This window comes from Numida meleagris, chromosome 2 (assembly GCF_002078875.1).
Source record: "Numida meleagris isolate 19003 breed g44 Domestic line chromosome 2, NumMel1.0, whole genome shotgun sequence".
Classification (NCBI taxonomy): domain Eukaryota; kingdom Metazoa; phylum Chordata; class Aves; order Galliformes; family Numididae; genus Numida; species Numida meleagris.
Genome location: NC_034410.1, coordinates 67,110,166 through 67,129,074, shown reverse-complemented (window position 1 = coordinate 67,129,074; position 18,909 = coordinate 67,110,166). Strand labels below are relative to the sequence as shown.

At 36.4% G+C, this 18,909-nt stretch overlaps 1 protein-coding gene across 2 annotated transcripts in view; it reads right to left on the bottom strand.

Moving 5' to 3' along the window:
• Window positions 1-18,909, bottom strand: part of DROSHA (drosha ribonuclease III) — a 67,962-nt gene that overhangs the window by 23,420 nt on the left and 25,633 nt on the right. For both annotated transcript variants that reach the window (XM_021388931.1, XM_021388932.1), the window contains exons 15-21: window positions 14,690-14,814; window positions 12,147-12,246; window positions 9,132-9,239; window positions 5,281-5,388; window positions 3,573-3,711; window positions 2,847-2,907; window positions 814-873 (exon numbers count right to left, since the gene is read on the bottom strand). In XM_021388931.1, the coding sequence (XP_021244606.1) occupies window positions 814-873; window positions 2,847-2,907; window positions 3,573-3,711; window positions 5,281-5,388; window positions 9,132-9,239; window positions 12,147-12,246; window positions 14,690-14,814 (701 nt within the window). The remainder of the gene's footprint in view (window positions 1-813; window positions 874-2,846; window positions 2,908-3,572; window positions 3,712-5,280; window positions 5,389-9,131; window positions 9,240-12,146; window positions 12,247-14,689; window positions 14,815-18,909) is intronic.

Sequence of the window (18,909 nt, the reverse complement as noted above, 5' to 3'; positions counted from 1 at the left end):
ATTTATTCAGTAAGTCTTCCATCTTATCAGCCTGTATTTTGCTGTGAGAGAAAAGGCCACAGGTTTTAAGGGCAGCAGAAACCTTTCTAGAGTAGAAACTTTTAATATTGAGTGGCTAATGGCTAGTGGAGTCTAATAGTGAATGGAGATACGAGCAATTTTGTTATTTTTATGACAAACTTATTGTAAAGCTTTGCTTTATGCAAACAAGACTATTCCCTTATTAACAATGGTAGAACAAAGCAGTCAAAATGGATAATAATCTTTATTTTGTGCAAATTGGTTGCACCAAAAATATATTATCTCTAATTCACTAATTTCAGAGTACATGGAATGGACCCAAACTGGAGCAATTTTTGATGAACCATGATTTTTTGCTATTACTTCCAAGTAATTTAGATGCATCCTCAACATATTCCTAATAGCTAGAACTTAAGAACTGCAACACAGTCAATATTACCAGTAAATGTTTTTCACTGGCAGCTAGAGAAAAAGAACTCATGGAAACAAAATGGCACACTAAAATAAAAATCTTTTCTTTCAGGAATTGTAAGAAGTTCAACCTGTCTGTAGCTTACATACTAATTTCTAATAACTCCAATCAACTTTAAAGCACACTCCATGAAACAAAAACCCTAGTTTTTCATCAGCAGCACTGGAAGCATTTTCAAGAGGAGTTTGTAGATTTGCAGCTCAAATATCAGGGGACTGCCAAGATACACAGCGGTAAAGCATGTGCTACAAAGCTGAATAAGCCAAATGGTATGAGAATAACATACAAAAATGAGGGCTATTGAAGAATTGTCCATTTACCTTGTTAAGAACTCCACCACAGCATCTCCCAGAAATTCTAAACGCTCATTGTGGTTAATCCTGAAAAAAGGTATTTTTAGGTATTTTTACTATTGGTTAAAGATAGTATGCTGGTTATTTACACAGTATAACTAGAACAAATTTGACTTTCTTGCTGGTCAGACACGAATAGCCATTCTTGCAGCATTCCCCCACCTTTTCTTGAATACAATCTTTTCCAAAGCAGAAAAACTATGAATCTTGGAACTCATGAGTGACACCACTGTCTTTAAATTTTTTCTACACTCTATTCTGAGATACAGTCAGAGCTTAACAAATGTAGAGAGGAAACAGTACTGCTGATTGGCACCGTGCAATACCCTACTGAGACTGAGCTTCTTTGTCCAGCAAAGGGCATCAGGGAATTGAAACAGATGATCACCTTCATTTTTCTATGTGCAACTAGGGAAGCTGACATAATTAACATCAACCCCTGCAGGGCATGATGGTTCTGCAGCAGATCTGTTGGTATGGAAGAGCTACAAGTACTTTCATTCTTCATGGCACTTTAAAATACCATAAAGACATGCACACTGTCCGGCTCTCTGTAATTTCCTTTGAGCTCAAAAGGAAAAAACACTGGACAAGGAGATGCATTCATAGACAGTAGAAAGCTAGTAGAACTTTATATTCCCTGTGTTTTTCCTTTCTTCTGTGTCTGCCCATGTTTTTCCTTTGTTTTGCGGGAAGTTTCATTTACTTGTAAAACAAAGGACAAATAGGACACAACTGAAGAAGAATTTGTCTCCAGATATATACAAATTTCTGCTCTACATCTTGAGGCGTGTAAGCAGCATCATTGTGACTTCACACGTGACTGTAACAGAATCAAGGCCATTGCCACAGGATTTCATTTTTTTTTAATTTAATATTTCTCAAGTGTTCGACAGCTTTTACAATAATTTGCATTCCCTCAACAATTACATAGTTTATCTGCCTTCTGAAATAGCAGGCCTTTGTTATGGGCTGAAAGAATTCAAGTACCTACGCTGTTAAAAACAAAGCGTGATGAATACAGTAACTCCATCACATCGCACCATAGCAGAAAACACATCTTTCAGATGCAGGATTTTATATTTGTGTATTATTTCACGAGAATCAATGCAATTTAGTCTTATCTCACTTTGTTCTAAGAGAGCTGAAATAAGCTTGAGATTGACTCTTAAAGAAAAGGGCACGGCCTAGCTGAAACCGCATTTGGAGAGGACTACAACAATCATTTATTCAGAATTCTACTTCTCCTGCTCCCCAGCTTCCTCCAAAATGATGACTGTTTAAAGACCAAGTTATAACATCAGTTAACCAATATACCCTCTATCCCCTAGTTTGTGCATTTAGATTTCACATACAACTGCTTTTTGTATTATCCTTGTCAGCTTTGTTTATTCAGTTTGGCTACATATGGTGTCTGTGGCTGTTAAGCTCATCTAGTATTAATTCCTTGTGGCTGTTTAAGCATTATTACTTAACAACGCCAATGATTCAGCTTTTTGCCCTTATCTGTTTATGCACGTCTTTAAATTGGAACAGTACACCAGCAAAGCCCCACACTGGGCGTCATACTCATGTTAACAAGGTGCCATGCCAGGAACGTACTGCTATAAGGAAAGGTGATGGAAAATCCAATTTACAGCAATGATAACAATAACAACAAATCTTATTTTTCATTCTGCAGAAAGCAAAAGGTAGCATTTTAGTTTTCCTCACCTCAAGGATAAAGAGAAATTCCAGAACTAGCTGTTAAAACGTTCCTCAGAGGGGCTCTGCAGGTATCACCAGACATTTACTATATCACTGCTAAACAAACTTTAGCATACCCCCAGAAAATAAAAGTTAATTCAAAACGACTTTCCATTTCAATTACTTTCTAAAGCTCTTACTAACGGTAAATTCACAGATTTTATTAAACACCTCCTTTTGAAACAGTTTCTCTCCTTGCAAACATAGAATGTAACTAATACCCCCACAAATCTAAAATCAATTATTATTGTTACCTGGAAGGAGCTGGATCATCCTGTCCCAAACGGGACATAATATTTATCAAGGTGTTTATCCCTAGAAATATAAACAACATGCTATTAAACAAATCACCACTAATTCAATTTAAATAGACTTAGAAAGTAATTACTCAAAATGCTTCTTTGTAATACCTATAGCACAAGATGTTCCTGTTATTTACAGAGTTTACTTATAGTGAGTATAATTTACAGATGCACTCTGCCTAACTGACCACAGACCTATTACAAGCTGCTTTTGTATGTTTGTGTTCAGAGAGGCAGATAGAAAGCCAGCATGGAAGGACATGCCAAACATTACATAAACAATAAACAATTTACTTCACTACATCTGAATATACTTTTAAGGGATGGGGAATATTCTGCTGCAGATAGACCACATATTTTCACATTAGGAAAATACTTTTACCAAAATCACCTCCAGGATGCATACTGTATTGAATAGCAAACTAAGAAAACAATACTTGCCAAAAATTACAGAAAATACCTCATATATCACCCTTGCTTTTTCTCAGCTACTCATTTGTTGACTAATCTCCAAGATCGAGTCATTTAGAAAGGTCTCACTGGTTTCTAAGTAGAACCACTGAAATTCTTCACTAAAGTGATCTCAGAAGAGCCACGGCCAATGAAACAATAACAGACACAAATTTTTTTACTGATTAAGAATGAAGTGAGAGACAGTGATAGTGGTGTAATCCATACCTTTTTTTCTCATATGCATATGGTGAACTTTTCTGTCTCCATACTTCGGCTGTCGAATCCCACAGTTGGATAAGGAATTTCTGGCATGGTCTGGATTCATTCCAAAGTTTAAGTGATGGCTTGGATGAGTCATGGCAAGCTATAATGTAACACACACAAAAAAAAAGTCTTAGGCATATTTTTGCAAGTGCATGAAAAAACATATTAGATTGGTACCTAATAATTATTATTTTTCAGTCTGAAGAAAGGCTACAAAGTGAAGTCATAAATTACTAGCTTGGTTCCAGCAATTTAAATGTAGGATGTATGATTTCAGATGTCAGAAAGAAGTGACACGCTCAATCATCACTTTACCTAATTAACTTTCAGTAAGGTTGTTTTTTTTTAAAGAAATAAATTAGCTTTGAAGAAGAAAGCATGAATTGTCAATTTGCCTTAATTTTTTTGCTTACCAGCTTTGCTGACTTGCTCTAAATACAACTGCGTTTGATTATTTTAAAAAATATATTACAAAATCACAGAATTGTAGAAGTTAGAAAGGACCACTAGAAACCACCGAGTCCAACTCCCCTGCTAAAGCAGGTTCCTTACAGCAGGTCACACAGGTAGGCATCCAGATGGGTCATTCTAACACTCATTCTCTAATAGTCTATTAATTCCAACATTGTACCACAAGTGTTCACCTCACAAACAGGAACAACTAAAGAGCATCTCAACCATTTAAGGATTTGATTAAGATTACATCAATAGTAAAGCTTTTTTACTTCAAAACAAAACAACAATAAACAAGTATATTATCTCTGTCATAGTTATTCAAAGCAGGACTTTCCCACAAGACTATTCAGAGCGACTCTTCAATTCAAAGTTAATAGCAATGGCAGGATTGCTTTTCCATTTTACATTTGTACCACTGAGCACCATCAAAAGCTTAATCTGCTGCTGACACCAATATTTCTCCAGTCAGTGGAGAAGGACTAGGTATTTTAGGGAGAGATCCTGAACAGAAGCTCATTTCCTTTCAGGAGCTTTGGATGAAATGTAAGGAGAAAAGGAACAGCATGTCAAGAGTCAGTCTTCTGGAGCTGATCAGTTCCACACACAGACTTACATAAATGGCTGATCATGCACCAAGGAAGTATTTAAAACAAATAAGAAACTCTACAGTTCCTGTCCTTGTTCATAAACGCAGGATTTCAACACGCACTTGTAGAAATCGAGAGCTGAACAGAAGTTTACAAATTCCTTGTACTAGTTATAAATGTTGCCTTTCTATTTTGTATTTAAATTATTCTTCTTTGGAATAACAGGCTACAAGAAGAAAAAAGGAAAGCACACAGACTCATCTCCAGAAAAGCATGGTATTCTGCTCAAAAATCTAGGAAAAGAACTTCATACGAAATGAGTACTGTACCTGCCCACTGTTTCAGTAAGCATATTTGTATCTTCTAGACATTGCAAGCAAATTCAGGCCTACCACTGAGCAAAGGTAGGTATATGCCTATATGCACAATAGATGTCTCTAATTTATTTAAAAGATCTGTTGGGATAACTAATACTTTGAAAGATCTGCAGTGCAAATTATCAACCATTTTCAAGCTATGTCAAAGCAGCTCATTTCTGTGAGTTTATAAAGGAGATGGGATTACAGACAAGCAAAATAATTTTAGGACGATGAAACAGCAAGTAATTTATTTTTTGCACTTCTTACCTGCAGCAAGCACCTATCTCGAAAAGTGTAGCCTATCAACTTGTCCAAATGCATCAGACACTGATGGTAGCGAATATGGTGGGTGAGGACAGGAAGCATCATAGCATGCTAAAACAAACCATAAAAAAAAAGCTTTCAACTTCAGTGCATGGAAGACACTGTTGAGTAAGCTATAAACAGAAATACATCCCATTTGTCACACGTTACTCACTGATTTTGGTTTAAATGAGAAAACAAGAGAATTGGAGTTTCCCAATCTCCATCGTCACGGATTTGCCCATCTACATAATCACAGTGAGGGCACATACCCATATCAACATAAATAGAATAACAGATACATAATAATAGTCTTCTACCGAAGCATTCTGAATGAGTTTAAGAAATGTCTGGTCACCAGCAAGGTCCATTTTCAATAAGCTGTGACTCAATACGATGCTAGACGCTTCTCGCTTTGAGGAAGAATTAAGGGCTTTTTGAATGCTGCAGTCTGGCAATTTCTTGGATAATGTGGTAAAAAATATAGGAACAGCTGTTGTATTATCATCTAGGACACAGATAATCTTTTCTGCTGGAGGAAAATTTAAAATTAAGCTTATGTTGCATCAACCAAAGTCTCCCTCTTTCAGTGTTTCAAAACAGTATTTGTACTTAGCATTACTGTTTGTGGACGAATTTGGATTCAAATAAATAGTACCAGTTTACCAGTATAGCAAATAATACTGACATCAAAAATCTTGTATAGGAGTGAAAAGTGAGAGCCCTACAAGAACTTTATGAACATGACCACTTCCGTGGCACTGATGTCAAATTTCAGTTCATTTCTACTAGTGGCATTATGTGAATATATTCAAAATTACAATGTATTTTAAAGCAATAAAAATCCAAGGGCTCTCCATATTAATTTCAGGAAAAAGAACGTGTCTGATTACAGGTAATACACATATTGTGTGGAGAGCTGAAAAAAAGCAAAAATACAAAGAAGGTGATGTATAATTTATGGAATAAGTGATGCTAAGGATTTCTGCAGGTCTTTAAAGAAGGGAAGCAGAAAAAAAATCTTATGAAGTTGCAATATTGAGAAGATAAGAATAACCATTGGCAAAGATTTCCATTTCAGTAAAAGAAGGTCAGTTCAGTTTTTTAGAACTGAATATATAGCTAAAAGGTAGCAATGTGAAGTGATTGGTTAACAGTTAGGGAGCAGCTCTCTGGATCTCTGAATGGCAGAAAAAAAGCAAAACCACTGCAATCAAAATGAATAAGTTGAAATGAAATTTTGTTTCCCTGTTACTCATTTAGAGCCGCTTAGGGTAATGTACAAGCTGGGGGAACACTCCTCTCATATCTCCACATAAACTCTACAGATGCGTTTCCTAGGTTTTCCTTCATGGAAGGAATTAATTACAATAAACAAAAAGGTTGTTCCACTGCACAGGCTGCCAGACAATAGAGTCCCCCAAGCAAGATTTGATTTTCTTTACACTTAGCAACCAGTGCGTGTGGCCCAAAGTTTGAGTACTGGAATATGAAGTTTTCGATTATATCAGCTGCGGTGAAGTGAACGAGGAATAGATATCTCCCTGGGAGGCACAGAGGAGGTCTTTGATTTGACTCTTGCAGTTATATTGACAAACTGCTGCTTTCACAGCACTAAATACTTGATTGATTCAATTAATGTGTGTCATGTTAGATTATAGCTATTTGATGCTTCTGATGTTTTATTTATCTGCATGAGAAAATAAAATGGAGGCTTTTAAAGTTGAATTAGTCTAAAGAATGGCTAGCGATTACAAAAAATTTCCCCTGAAACAGCATGGGTACAGAAGTCATCCCATAACCTTGGTACTTGAATCTAGTTATAAACATACTCGTAATTTTTATGCGTACAATTCTAGCTGTGCTGCATGTTTTTTTCCTGCTGCAGCTGCCATGGCAAGCAGCAGACTCTCCCAGATGCCCCAGCTATTCAGCAGCAACATCCTCCCGAGTCTCTGGGCAGGTGCTTCTGACCTGAAGCTACTATGAAGTCTGGCAAGCCAAAATAGTTTGAAATGCATCATTTCTCTGCTCATCCTGAACACCAAACTCAGCTGCTGAGGGCATGTCAGCAGAAATACAGGCAATGATGAGTGGGTATCTTTTTGGTGGGAGCCAGTCTCCACCAAGGGTCCCATCTCAGCACTGGCCAAGAATTGCACTTCACCTACTGGATAATTTTAAACGAGCCTGGAAGAAGATTGCCACTGCACATTTTCAAACCATTATGCTCACCTTTCTTCCTCTCTTGCTCCGAGTAGTTCATTTTGAAAATCACAAAGACCAGTGTTACAGCTACGTAGAACTTGGAGCAACTTTGAAACTTTTAAGTCATTCTAATAGCTTTAATCTTCTATCTACAATGCTTTAGAAAGCTAAGGAAAATGAACAATTTTAACTCACTGCACTGTCACTCTGCTCACAGAGTTGATTTACATGTATTTAGTTTTAGTCTTCTCTAATACAGGTAAAAGCACGCAGCAACAATAGCAGCCTTTCATTTTTTACAAATATACTTTTTACCTACTCTTGAACTCTCAAAGAAACAAAATCAAAGGACTTCTCTAGTAGAACTGCCTGATTTAGATATTCTGGTGGCAGATATGCACAAAAACACAAAATAGCTTCATTCTCATCAGCCTTTGCTGATTTGCTGTCCTTCAACAGCAAAATGAGAATAAGAATATCCTATGATATGTTAAAAGATTAATTTTACAAGACCATACGAATAACAAAGAACTATTTCAATTCTCTCCTAAATTAGAACTTTATATTCTTTCCTTAACCTATAAAAATAGACACAGTTTACTATGAAAAAATAGAAAAGGGCTATAACTTTCCTCTGCTACTATTTATTCATTGGCTTCAGAAGCGATAATAGAATCAAAACAAACGTTTCAGACAGGAAAAAAAGCTATTTTAGTTATTAGTTTTTCCTCTCTTATACAAATTCCCCTTCTAGTCTTAGCGGGGTTTCAATACATCAACATGATTTCTAATTATACCTTTACTATATCAACCCTAAGTTAATATTGATTAAATTTTTAGTCTTTAATTCTTAATCAACACCTCCCAAACAGAAAAAAAATGACCTAATTATACCACTAGTATATTTATTTGGCTGTTATTTGAGTTTTGCTAGTACAATATTAGACAAAAAGACTGCAATTCTTGTTATAGTTAACCTTTGTTTGTAATCACAAAGTTGGTGCCTGTCATCTGCTTTGAAACAGGATCCAGCAGAGATCTGTACCTTGAAAATGTCACACATACGGAACATTAACTTATCTGAAATGATCTTCCTACTGAGGGTTATCCTTTTCTAATCCGTATTCGTTTTTTTTTTCTTTCACCTCTTTTCATCCTTCAGTGAGAAAAATAAATCAGAAATCCTTAAACAGAAAAATATCTTCAACTAAAAACATTAAACGCCAACCCTACTGATGGATGCAGAAACTCTTGATGTTCAACACCAGACCCAACATGTGGCTGACATAAGTCACGGCTGCTGCATTTCAGACCTCCAAGCCTCAAAATGGCCACTCTTGTGAACCCCTTACACCACTTTCCGCATTGTGCCACTCGAGGGCGGCAAGCCTCTGCACGGGGCTAGAATATTAAACCTATAAAATAGCTTTTTATGGGGAAAGGAAAGGAGGCCAGAATAGTTCCCTAAAGCAACAGACCATGTTGAGCCAAAGGTATTAACTTCTAGACGTTGGTTCTTCAGCACAGAATCATAGCAAACTCTTACACAAAATAAGTGGCAGCTATCAAGAAAGACAACACATCAGACATCTCTGCAGTCTAGTCACCTGGCAGACATCAGAGCGTATCCCTGTTTTCCAGAATCCCTGGCTACTCAACTCGACAGTCACTTCACGTCTCATTGTGTTCTTCTGCCGGATTTTCTGCAGTGCTTCCTAGACAGGAAGAAAATGGAGCTCTTGCAAAGAACTTTCTACAGCAAAGCAACATTAAAGAACACACATTCATTCACAATATTTAAAGTTCATTTTTGGCAAACAGTTTTTCTAGTCCAAACCTTGTAACCGTTAGCCACAGCCTGTGATGGATGTGCCTGAGAATAGTCCAGATAGAGGATTTTGTTAGACCAAGAAGAAAAAGAAGGTGACTACAGTTCTTCTTGTAGATGACAAAACAAACCAGTTCTATTTGTACTTCCAAAAATGATATATACACAGACAAGATCCTTATAATGAACACACTTTTTTCACCGTGCAAAACAATCTCTTAATTCAAGTCTATGTCCACATGTATTTCTAGTTCGAAGTATTCAGTAGAAATAAGGTAATCAATAGATTGAGTAAAAGAAAAGTCTTGTTACAGGATGCTAGCTACTTCACAGTAGTTCCTCTTCACTACTGTCAGTATTTGCATTCTGGGAAATGGATCAGCATTCACTGATCCTGGAGCCTACTACAATAAAATCTACCAATACTATTACAATCAAAAAATTAAATTTTTTAAAAATCTGTTTTGACTTGACCACAGTTTGTTTGGTGTTGTGCCAACAGTGGTTTTGTCTGTATAAACTATGAAATGGACGCTTAGCTTCTTTGACAGAACCATTTTTAAGAAGTATTTTCTGTAAAAACGGATGAAAGAAAAATAGCTGAAATAAATCACCTCCAGATCAGGATCTCCTCATTCAAATATTGCCAAGTCCCTGGAGTATGGAAGCTCTTCACACAGTGTGCACTTAAGTAAAGTTGTCTTCTCTCTTCAGTACACAAAACTTCTCAAAGCTGCAATGCATCCTCCCTCTCCTCCTTTTCACTACAGAACACCTGTTCAAAGCCATCTATTCTCAGCTCCCAGACTGAAGCCCATGAGCATCTCTGGGCAGGAACAGGCTCTGCCTTCTGCTCTGCAGAGACTCACAGAATGGTTCCAAGAGACACATCTACCCAGTTTCAAAGATATTTCTAGACAGTACTGAGATGTCTAGCATAGGATGCTAGTTAGCCCAGCTTCCTTTTATATTCAGTGAAGGAGGATAAACTGCTTCAAAAAACGTATTTCTCTCTCCACTGACTTCAAAGCAAGCCTTAGAGTCTCAACTTATGCTCCTACTGTAAGCACTAGAAGTTAGGTATAAAGCCTCTAGGCACCACCTTTTCACAAACATCATGCAATCACATGGGGTGATGAAGGCAGAGGGAAGACAAGTCCTTAAAGCACTGCAATGATGCACCCTTGAGCATCATCTAAAAGTTGCCTTTCAAGACTGTGCCATTGGGTGTTTTCCAACAGGTGCTGCAGTGCTTGCTGTACTTTCAGGCTGACTGGCTCAGGAGCACTCCAGTGTTATTCATAACATGTGACAATCTTCAAAAGCATTGCTACAGCTTAAGTGCAGCCCTGCAGATCCTACTACTATGTTTATGGACACTCGATTGGCAAAATGTATTATTTGTCTTCACATGAAACTCCTGCTTCAGCCCCACACATTTCCCTAATTGCAGACAACTACTTGAGAAATGCGTTATCCTAGAGAACAGAAACAAAGACCAGACCACCACGCAGTCGGTGATAAACACCAAAGGAGCATTTTATCTTTGGAAGCTAAACTATCAACCTCCTACAATAAATCCACCAGAATTTTATACACAAGTCATCCATTAGCCCCTAATAAAAAGATGGCCATAATACAATGGTCTCCCCTTCCACTTGCTCTTCTCTGATAAGCGAAAGCTGTAGCAAAGATAATTCATCTTCAATTGGGTCAAAACAACTTCTCCTTAAAAATTTTGTCACTGCTGAGTTTTTAATCCTGAGTGGTTCTTTTCCTCCACGTTTACAGGGAAGGAAGTTAAGGACTTACTTAATACCCACATAAAGAAAATGTTACTCTAAGTCTCTCCCTCATGCAACAGCATAGTAGGCTTTGCAGTAATAATAACAGGTATACTGTCAAATATATCAAACAGCTTCCACAGCCACAGCATAAGCAAAGTAAAGATAATTCAAATAAACAAGCTTTTTAATAAATTAAACCACAATAGCAGTTAATTCCATCATATACCAAAGAAGTTCATTTCTCCTCTGCATACTTTTTAATGTAAGTCATTCAATCATTAGTGCCTGGTAGACAAACCATCAAATGCAAAGCTTTAGTCCACGATCTTAAGTGATGGATACCTTAGGACAGACTACTTTAGTCTCTATTTAGGTTAATTATCTCTATTATTCTAATTTTTATTCCCTATTGGCTGAGCATATGCACTTAGGAATTGTTTATTTCTCATTGCTTTGAGAAGAAAAAAGAAAAAAGATAAAAACTCAAAACACACCTCATTTGTCATTAAGTTCCACTGAAAATAAAAGCCATCAGATTATTCCAACTGTTTTTTAAAATGTTCTATCACTTGAAGATCTTAAGGAATTCACTAAGACTGCCTATTAAATTAGGGCTTAAAATTATGCACAACCGTGGCAGTTTTTAATCTCAAAAGAGAAATGTTTAAAATTATGAGACACTTAAAAGACCATTCTGAAATGAAAAGCCCTCCTCTATGCTAATTCCTGAAACCACTAAAGGCAAGGGCTATAAAGAAGTTATGGTTCCACAAGGATCATTTTCTGTAATTGGTTAAAACTTCCAGTAGTCTGGGAGTTGAAAAAAGGAAAAAAAAAAAAATCCATTCACTAGCAAGCAAGGATAAAAATAAAATCTGTATTAACAGCCTGAAAAGAAAACCTTTTGTGAAGGATTTCTATTGTTTCCATAAAAAGGGCAGTCACACAGCTTTACTCCATCCTGAATTACCATGTTCAATTATCAGATACAGGAAGACCCAGCATACCTCTCTCTGAGATAATTTCTGTTTATCAGCTTGTTTGACTTTGGGACTGTTAGCTAGCAGGTGACGCAGCTTCACGTAACTCTTCCACAGTTTTTGATATCTGAAGGACAAAAGCAGAAAACAAGGATTTTAGTCAGTACAGTAGAAGTCTCTTGTAGTTTGGCTTTCTGAACTAATATACAATGTAGACAGATCTACAGGCATCTTTTTGCTCCAGAAAAATCTCGAAGCATTTTCAAAGAAAGGTGGCAGTGTCTCTGCAGCTGACACAGCGACGTGATCAAAACAGCAGTGTGAGGTGAACAGCAAAGCTCAGGGCAGAACTCAAAGTCTGAGATACCCACCCATCCTCATCGAAGGATGACTTCTGCCCACTGAAAAGACTTGCCTACAGCGTGACACCTCAGTTCATGCAGGTGAAGGTTCCCTCTTCACAAGATTCCCTTATCACTCACTGAAAAGCAGTTACCTTTTGCAAGAAGTGTCTTTCCTTACATTGGCTGAAATATTTCAATGAAGCACACAAAAAAGATCTACCAGTTGTGAGCTGCACATAAGCATTTTGTCAAAGTGAAGTTTCATTCCTTACGGAAACTGAAAGCCAAGTTTTCTTCAGCTACCACAAATGTAAGTTTCCTGGTTTTATCTAACGACCTTGCCTGTTCATATTTTGGGGGTGTCTAATTACACATAAACTCGTGTAACAACTCATCTGTGGAAGCCTTTCAGTGACCTAACACTGATTTTCACAAATGAGGATGTTTCAGCCTCAAAATGAGAACTTCACATTCTGAAGTACAACATACATTTTACTATTAATACAGGCAGAACCAACTGTGTTATTGCTGCTATGTTTGAGAAATAATAAACACATGACAATATGACAAAGTGATAAAAATTCTGTATGAGAACGTCACAAAAAACATGTTACAGGAAATTCTTTCCTGGGCATTATATATTTCACATATATATCAGAGTTAAGGCTGAGATTTATGATGACATAGTTTTGCTACTTTGATAAAAGAAGCACATCTAAATTCTCCAGACAGCTCTAGAGAGAGAAAAAAAAAAAAAAAGAAGGAAAGACCATGAACATCTTAAAGAAAGATAAAATATAAAATGTTGGAAAAGTAATATCTATGGTATTATAATATTTTCAATTAGGAAATTCAGCATCAAAATAGAGACGGTTCTTACATTCTCATCTAATTTCTTACAGTTAAAAAACTAGATGATTAAGAAATTAAAAGTTATACCCATAGTTAAAAATAAATTATTTTATTGTTTTGATAAGCACTCACTCTTCCCACTCCTGTGGCATTTTTGGTATTAACATGACAGTTTAAGTTTGCATATTTTTTTCTCAATAGCAACATATCAAAGCTAATTAAAAGATGTCAGCAAGTGTGCAGAATTTAGCAAAATCTGTACTGCTAATCTAGAAGCCTTTCAGATTAAGAAGGTATCATTTTCTTCAAATAAATGGGAAAACACTGAAGCAAAAATTTGCTGGTGATTTAAAACTATTTAGGATATTAAATCTAAAATTCTCAGAGTTGTAGAATAATGTGTGTGTTATACATTCATATGGGAGTGAATGTATAAATCTGTGTGTATAAAATCTGTGAATTATTGGAAGAGTTCCCTGAAAACATCAGATTATTACAAAAAAAACTTGTGAGCAGAACCCAGAAAATACTTGTACACCGTTACACAAATCTATAGTGAGACAATTATCTGCTCTGCCTGAACTTCTGGTTTCCTCTCTGTTCCTTCACTAAGTTCGTATCTCTATAAATACAGAAAAGGTTCAGGCAAAAGTAGAATGGATGCAAAAGCTATGAGAAAAGTAATAGACCTCACCCTACAGCTCATAAAAGGAGATCATGAAGAAGGATATGACAAGGTGCAGAGAAACCAAATTGCCATGAAGAAAGCAAAGATGAAATGGATACATTATACATTACTAAGTGTAAGAGCTGAAGAGCATCTAATTAAGTCAAGTAGCTGCTCTGAAACAAAAGAAATCAGTCATTTTTAATATAATGCACAACAGCACTGGGGAAGTTATTACCTGGAATCTTCTCCCTGTCAGTAGACTAAAAATGTTCAAGCAGTGATTTGAGAAATTTAGTGAAGGTAGATTCATTAATTAAAACAAAATGTTAGACAAAATGATCTAAATGCATCCTCTAGCTCAGAAGTCCATATACTACACTGCCTGAGGAAGAATGGTTTTCCCCTTTTCCTGTTATAATATTCTCTCCAAAAAAAAAGACAACTGGCTACTCAAGGAAATAACACAGAGCTACAGCAACCTTTGGTCTCACCTAAAAGAGTTATTCACAGGTTAAGAAAATTCCTATTGCATGTGCATCAGAAGTTCCTGAATTAAACCAAAAAAAGTTGTATCTCATTCTCAAATTTACAAAAGCTATTGTCCAATGCCATAAGCACTAAGCTTTATGTCAGACTGATAAGCATATTTAAGTCACAAATGACACCGAGTTTCTGAGCAGAAGATAGAAGGAAAAGCATCTTACTGAGGATCTCCAGCATAGCTGAGTTGAGCAGGTCGTATCCCAAAGTGGACAATAATGGGGAAAGTAATTACATCAGGATTGAATTGCTCACGGTCCAGTTGATCAATACGAACTGAGCTGGGTTTCTAGGAGAAAAACAAAATATACCCAACTGACAACAGCTCTATGGAAAATTCATCGTCTCTAGCCCACATTGTCCAGGAACTATGAAGCAGCAATATTCAAGCTTATTAAAATACACATAAAAACAATCCTTTATATTATAATCGATATTTGGCAATAGTAATGATTAAAATAAAGTTAATTGACTTCGCTCTCCCAGAGAAAAAAAAGAGAAGTCTACTTTCATTTTAAAATTTAAGAAATATACAGTTTGATTACTTTTGAGAACCTAATGCAGCTTTCTTTGGTTGAGCATCACTTTGGAGATAAAATCAGGACTAGAATTCTGGCATCCACGCTCCCACATGCCTGAGCACTTCACTAAGATTAGGTTACCTCTCTAATTTTAGTTCTCTTCCTGATTTCCCAACGTAAGCAAAGCCGTTATTAGATCCATTCAATCACACAGATTGAATAGCATAAGAAAAATTTAAAAAGTATAATCCTAGGTTGATATGTACAATGGGGAATATAGTTTTGTATAATGAAAAGTCTTCCATCCTTCTTACACTTCAAAACATAAGCTTTTTATAGTTAAAAAGGACAGTGTAAAAGGAAGTGATTTTCACTTCACCTTTAAAAAATGCAGAAAGAAAGTAATTACATGTCATTGCAGAAGACATACTGCTTACAGAGCTCTTGATAACTTATCTAACATTTAAGAAACTCTGTTGAAGTTGCAGTTTGTCTCCAAGTAAATATTTTTCCCCATTACCTTCCAATCTGCTTTGTTATATGCCTGCTTACTCCCTACTTCACAATCAGCTGTATGAGGCCAATATTTTCTGCTTGTCTAAGGTTTCAGAAAAAGGACATTACTTCTAGTTACCTGCATCTCAAAACTTCTAATTGAGCACTGTGAACTTCTCAAAAATGAGTCTTAGAATTACAGAAACAGCTCCCACCATTCTCTTTACAAAACAGTAAGAATTGCATCAAGAACAAAGCTTTCACCCTTCAAACCACCTTCAGAGAACTGTTCACAGGAATCATTTTCTGCATGGATAAGCAAAGCCAATTCTAGAAATAAAGGCAAACCTCCTCAGGTGGCAAAACTTCCAATCTATTCTAGAAAAAAAGATTACCTAAAACTTGGGACTTGCAGATAGAGAAACATTTACCAAGGGAAAAATGCTTATCAGCTTCCCTTTGGATATGATGACAGAACACAGCTGCCCACTCAAAAAAAAAAAAGTGACTTAGCTGATGCTAGCAAGTTTTAAACTAAGAGGAGAAAAAGGTTTTCCCCACAGCACTTCCAATAAGAGGAATAGGGCAGCAAAACCTAATGAAAAACATGGGAAGGATTTCTAACAGGCATACAATAGTTCTCTTAACCAGAACTTAAATTCCTGAAGTTTAAGTGTATCTAGTTCTGTGGGTTTTTTTACAGAGGCAAATTGAAAAGGTTTGGATGGGTGGAGGAGTGCAAATCTTCACAAAAGTTGCTTGTTTTTCCCCTCTTAATTTTAGGAATGTGGAACTTTTCCTTTTTTTTTTTCCTTTTTTTTGTATGTTTTTTAAAAATATAGTTTTACTTCACAACAACACATCTGAGAATCAAAAAGACAAAATATGATTAACAGAACATGTTAACAATAATTATACTATGTACACTGATTAAAAAACATTATATTAAGGTTACAGACAATGTTTTCATATTCAAATATTTCACATTTTACACATGTAAAGACAAGTAACCCAATCCTCAAAAGTGAGTAGAGAAGAGCATTCAATATATCTGTGGCAGGGTGTATACCCGTAGCAGGCTGTGTATGTAAAACATGTGGGCTCAGGATCAAGCTGTTTTAGATCATCATAGAATCATTTGAGTGAGTTGGAAGGGACCCTTAAAGACCATCTAGTCCAACTCCCCTGCAATGAGCAGGGACACCTTACAGTGAGATCAGGTTGCTCAGTGCCCCGTCCAGCCTGAGCCTGAGTGTCTCCAGGGATGGGGCATCTATCACATCTACGGGCAATCTGTTCCAGTGCCTCACCACCGTTATTGTAAAAAAATTCTTCCTTATATCCAATATAAATCTCCCCCTTTTTGTTTGAAACCATTTCCCCTTGCACTATCACATCAGACTCTGCTAGAGTCTGTCTTCTTTTTCCTCACAGTCTCCCTTTAGATACTGGAAGGCCACTCTCAGGTCTCCCCGGAGCCTTCTCTTCTCCAGGCCGAACAGCTCCAGCTCTCTCAGCCTGTCCTCGCAGGGGAGGTGTTCCATCCCTTGGATCATTTTGGTGGCCCTCCTCTAGATACGCTCCAACAAGTGCCACTCAATTACACAGTTGTTACTATGCACTTAACAACTAGGACAGAAGACCTCCTTATCTCTTGATCACAACTGTTGCTTTGAAATTGTGAGGGTTATGAGAGGTAAAACTATGCTGTGTGTCCCTGCCTCCCAGAGTACAATGAACACCAGCTTACCTCTGGTACTGTATTTGTAATAAGCAGCATTGTAAAGAAACACACAGTATAAAGTATGTACCAGGAAACGGGACGTAAGCAAATTAGATGTTTTTTTTGTCCAGACTTTTATCCCTCACTTCTTTGCAAGAAGGGCTGTCAGAGATCACCTAATAATCATAATCAGAATCCTGTTTTTAACATCTCTCCCAAATCCAAGAAATTCTAACAGAACAGAGGTCCATTATCTTTGTTTCCTATTCCAAACCTCATCAGCCAAGGCTTTGCTTATAGCAGAAGGCAAGGTTGGGACTGCATGCAGATGTAGTACAAAAGCACATTACAAATATATGGATTTGTACTGGCAAAAAAAGCAGCAGCATTTTGAAAAGAAAGTGAAGTATTAAAAAGGATTAAAATCTGACCCTTTAAATCTCTTCTAACAATTTTCACTGAACTAATGAAACACTATGAATAAATTAAATAGTTATAAATAATGCTGAACTATTGTCGGTGGTTAAGTGGGACATATGCCTATCATTTTTTCCCCCTCTATCATGCATAAGATTCACTTCACATTTTATAGAAAAATTGGATCTGTTCAAAAGAGAAATTACTTCTGAAGCGACATTGTGGAAGAAAGCAGCAAAATAAAATTTAGTGTTTTCACTTTGTTGTGTCAAGTGGATAAAATTGAATTGAAAAGCTGTCATTTTCTAGAAGTTTCACACTGTCTCTCTAATAGAAATGTTTTATCTTCTAACCCTGTAAAATGCACAGAAAATATTTTAAACCCCATTTTTCACTTACTTTCATACTCATTTGAATATGCTGCAATGAAAAAAATCCACGAACTAAGAAAAATATCATAGCATTCTTCTTCTTCAGATAGAAGTACATTCTAAGGATGGCATTATAATATGACAACTTTTCAAAGTGTTGCAGATTTCTTTTATGCTTACGTATTTTGAGGTCCACGCATCATTGAAAACATTTTGTAGAATGCCAAGTTTGTCAGTAAAAATCACACAAAATCTCAGCGTTAACACTGCCACTCAAACCGTGCTTGTGCACAAAGACATTTGCAGTTCTTCGAGGGATTCCAGAAAGGAGTATATATGCATACCCTCGTGTTAAACAAAGACCACCAAGTTTTCAGCTAGCTGAAGTCAGTGCATCTTCAGCAAAATTACGTTAGTGTGTACCATTCCAATGCTGAAGACTACACACTACCGAATAATTTCTATCACATAAACCATTGGCAATATTAAGTTGAGCAATTAAGGCTAACAATTTCTATTACAAGATTCTACTTTGCTTTTAATCACCTCATGTAGAATTTTCCACACTGAGAGTTCACATGTATTCTGTATTTCATGCTCCCACACATGGTCTTATTTTCCCTTTGGTGTAGGAAGCTTTAGTCAGAACAAAAACACTGAATGAAATCAAGGGAAAAATAAATTAATCTGACAAGTTATGATTAATTTATAAAGTAATTTACTAAATGTAACACTACCATATTTTAAAAAAAGGAGTTTGAAATATTTTCCTAGAAAGGTGCCACGGCTTCAGTTTGGGGAGAGGTTCTTCAGTTAAATTCCCCTTTAGGCAAGATTACACCTCAATTTTTTTTATG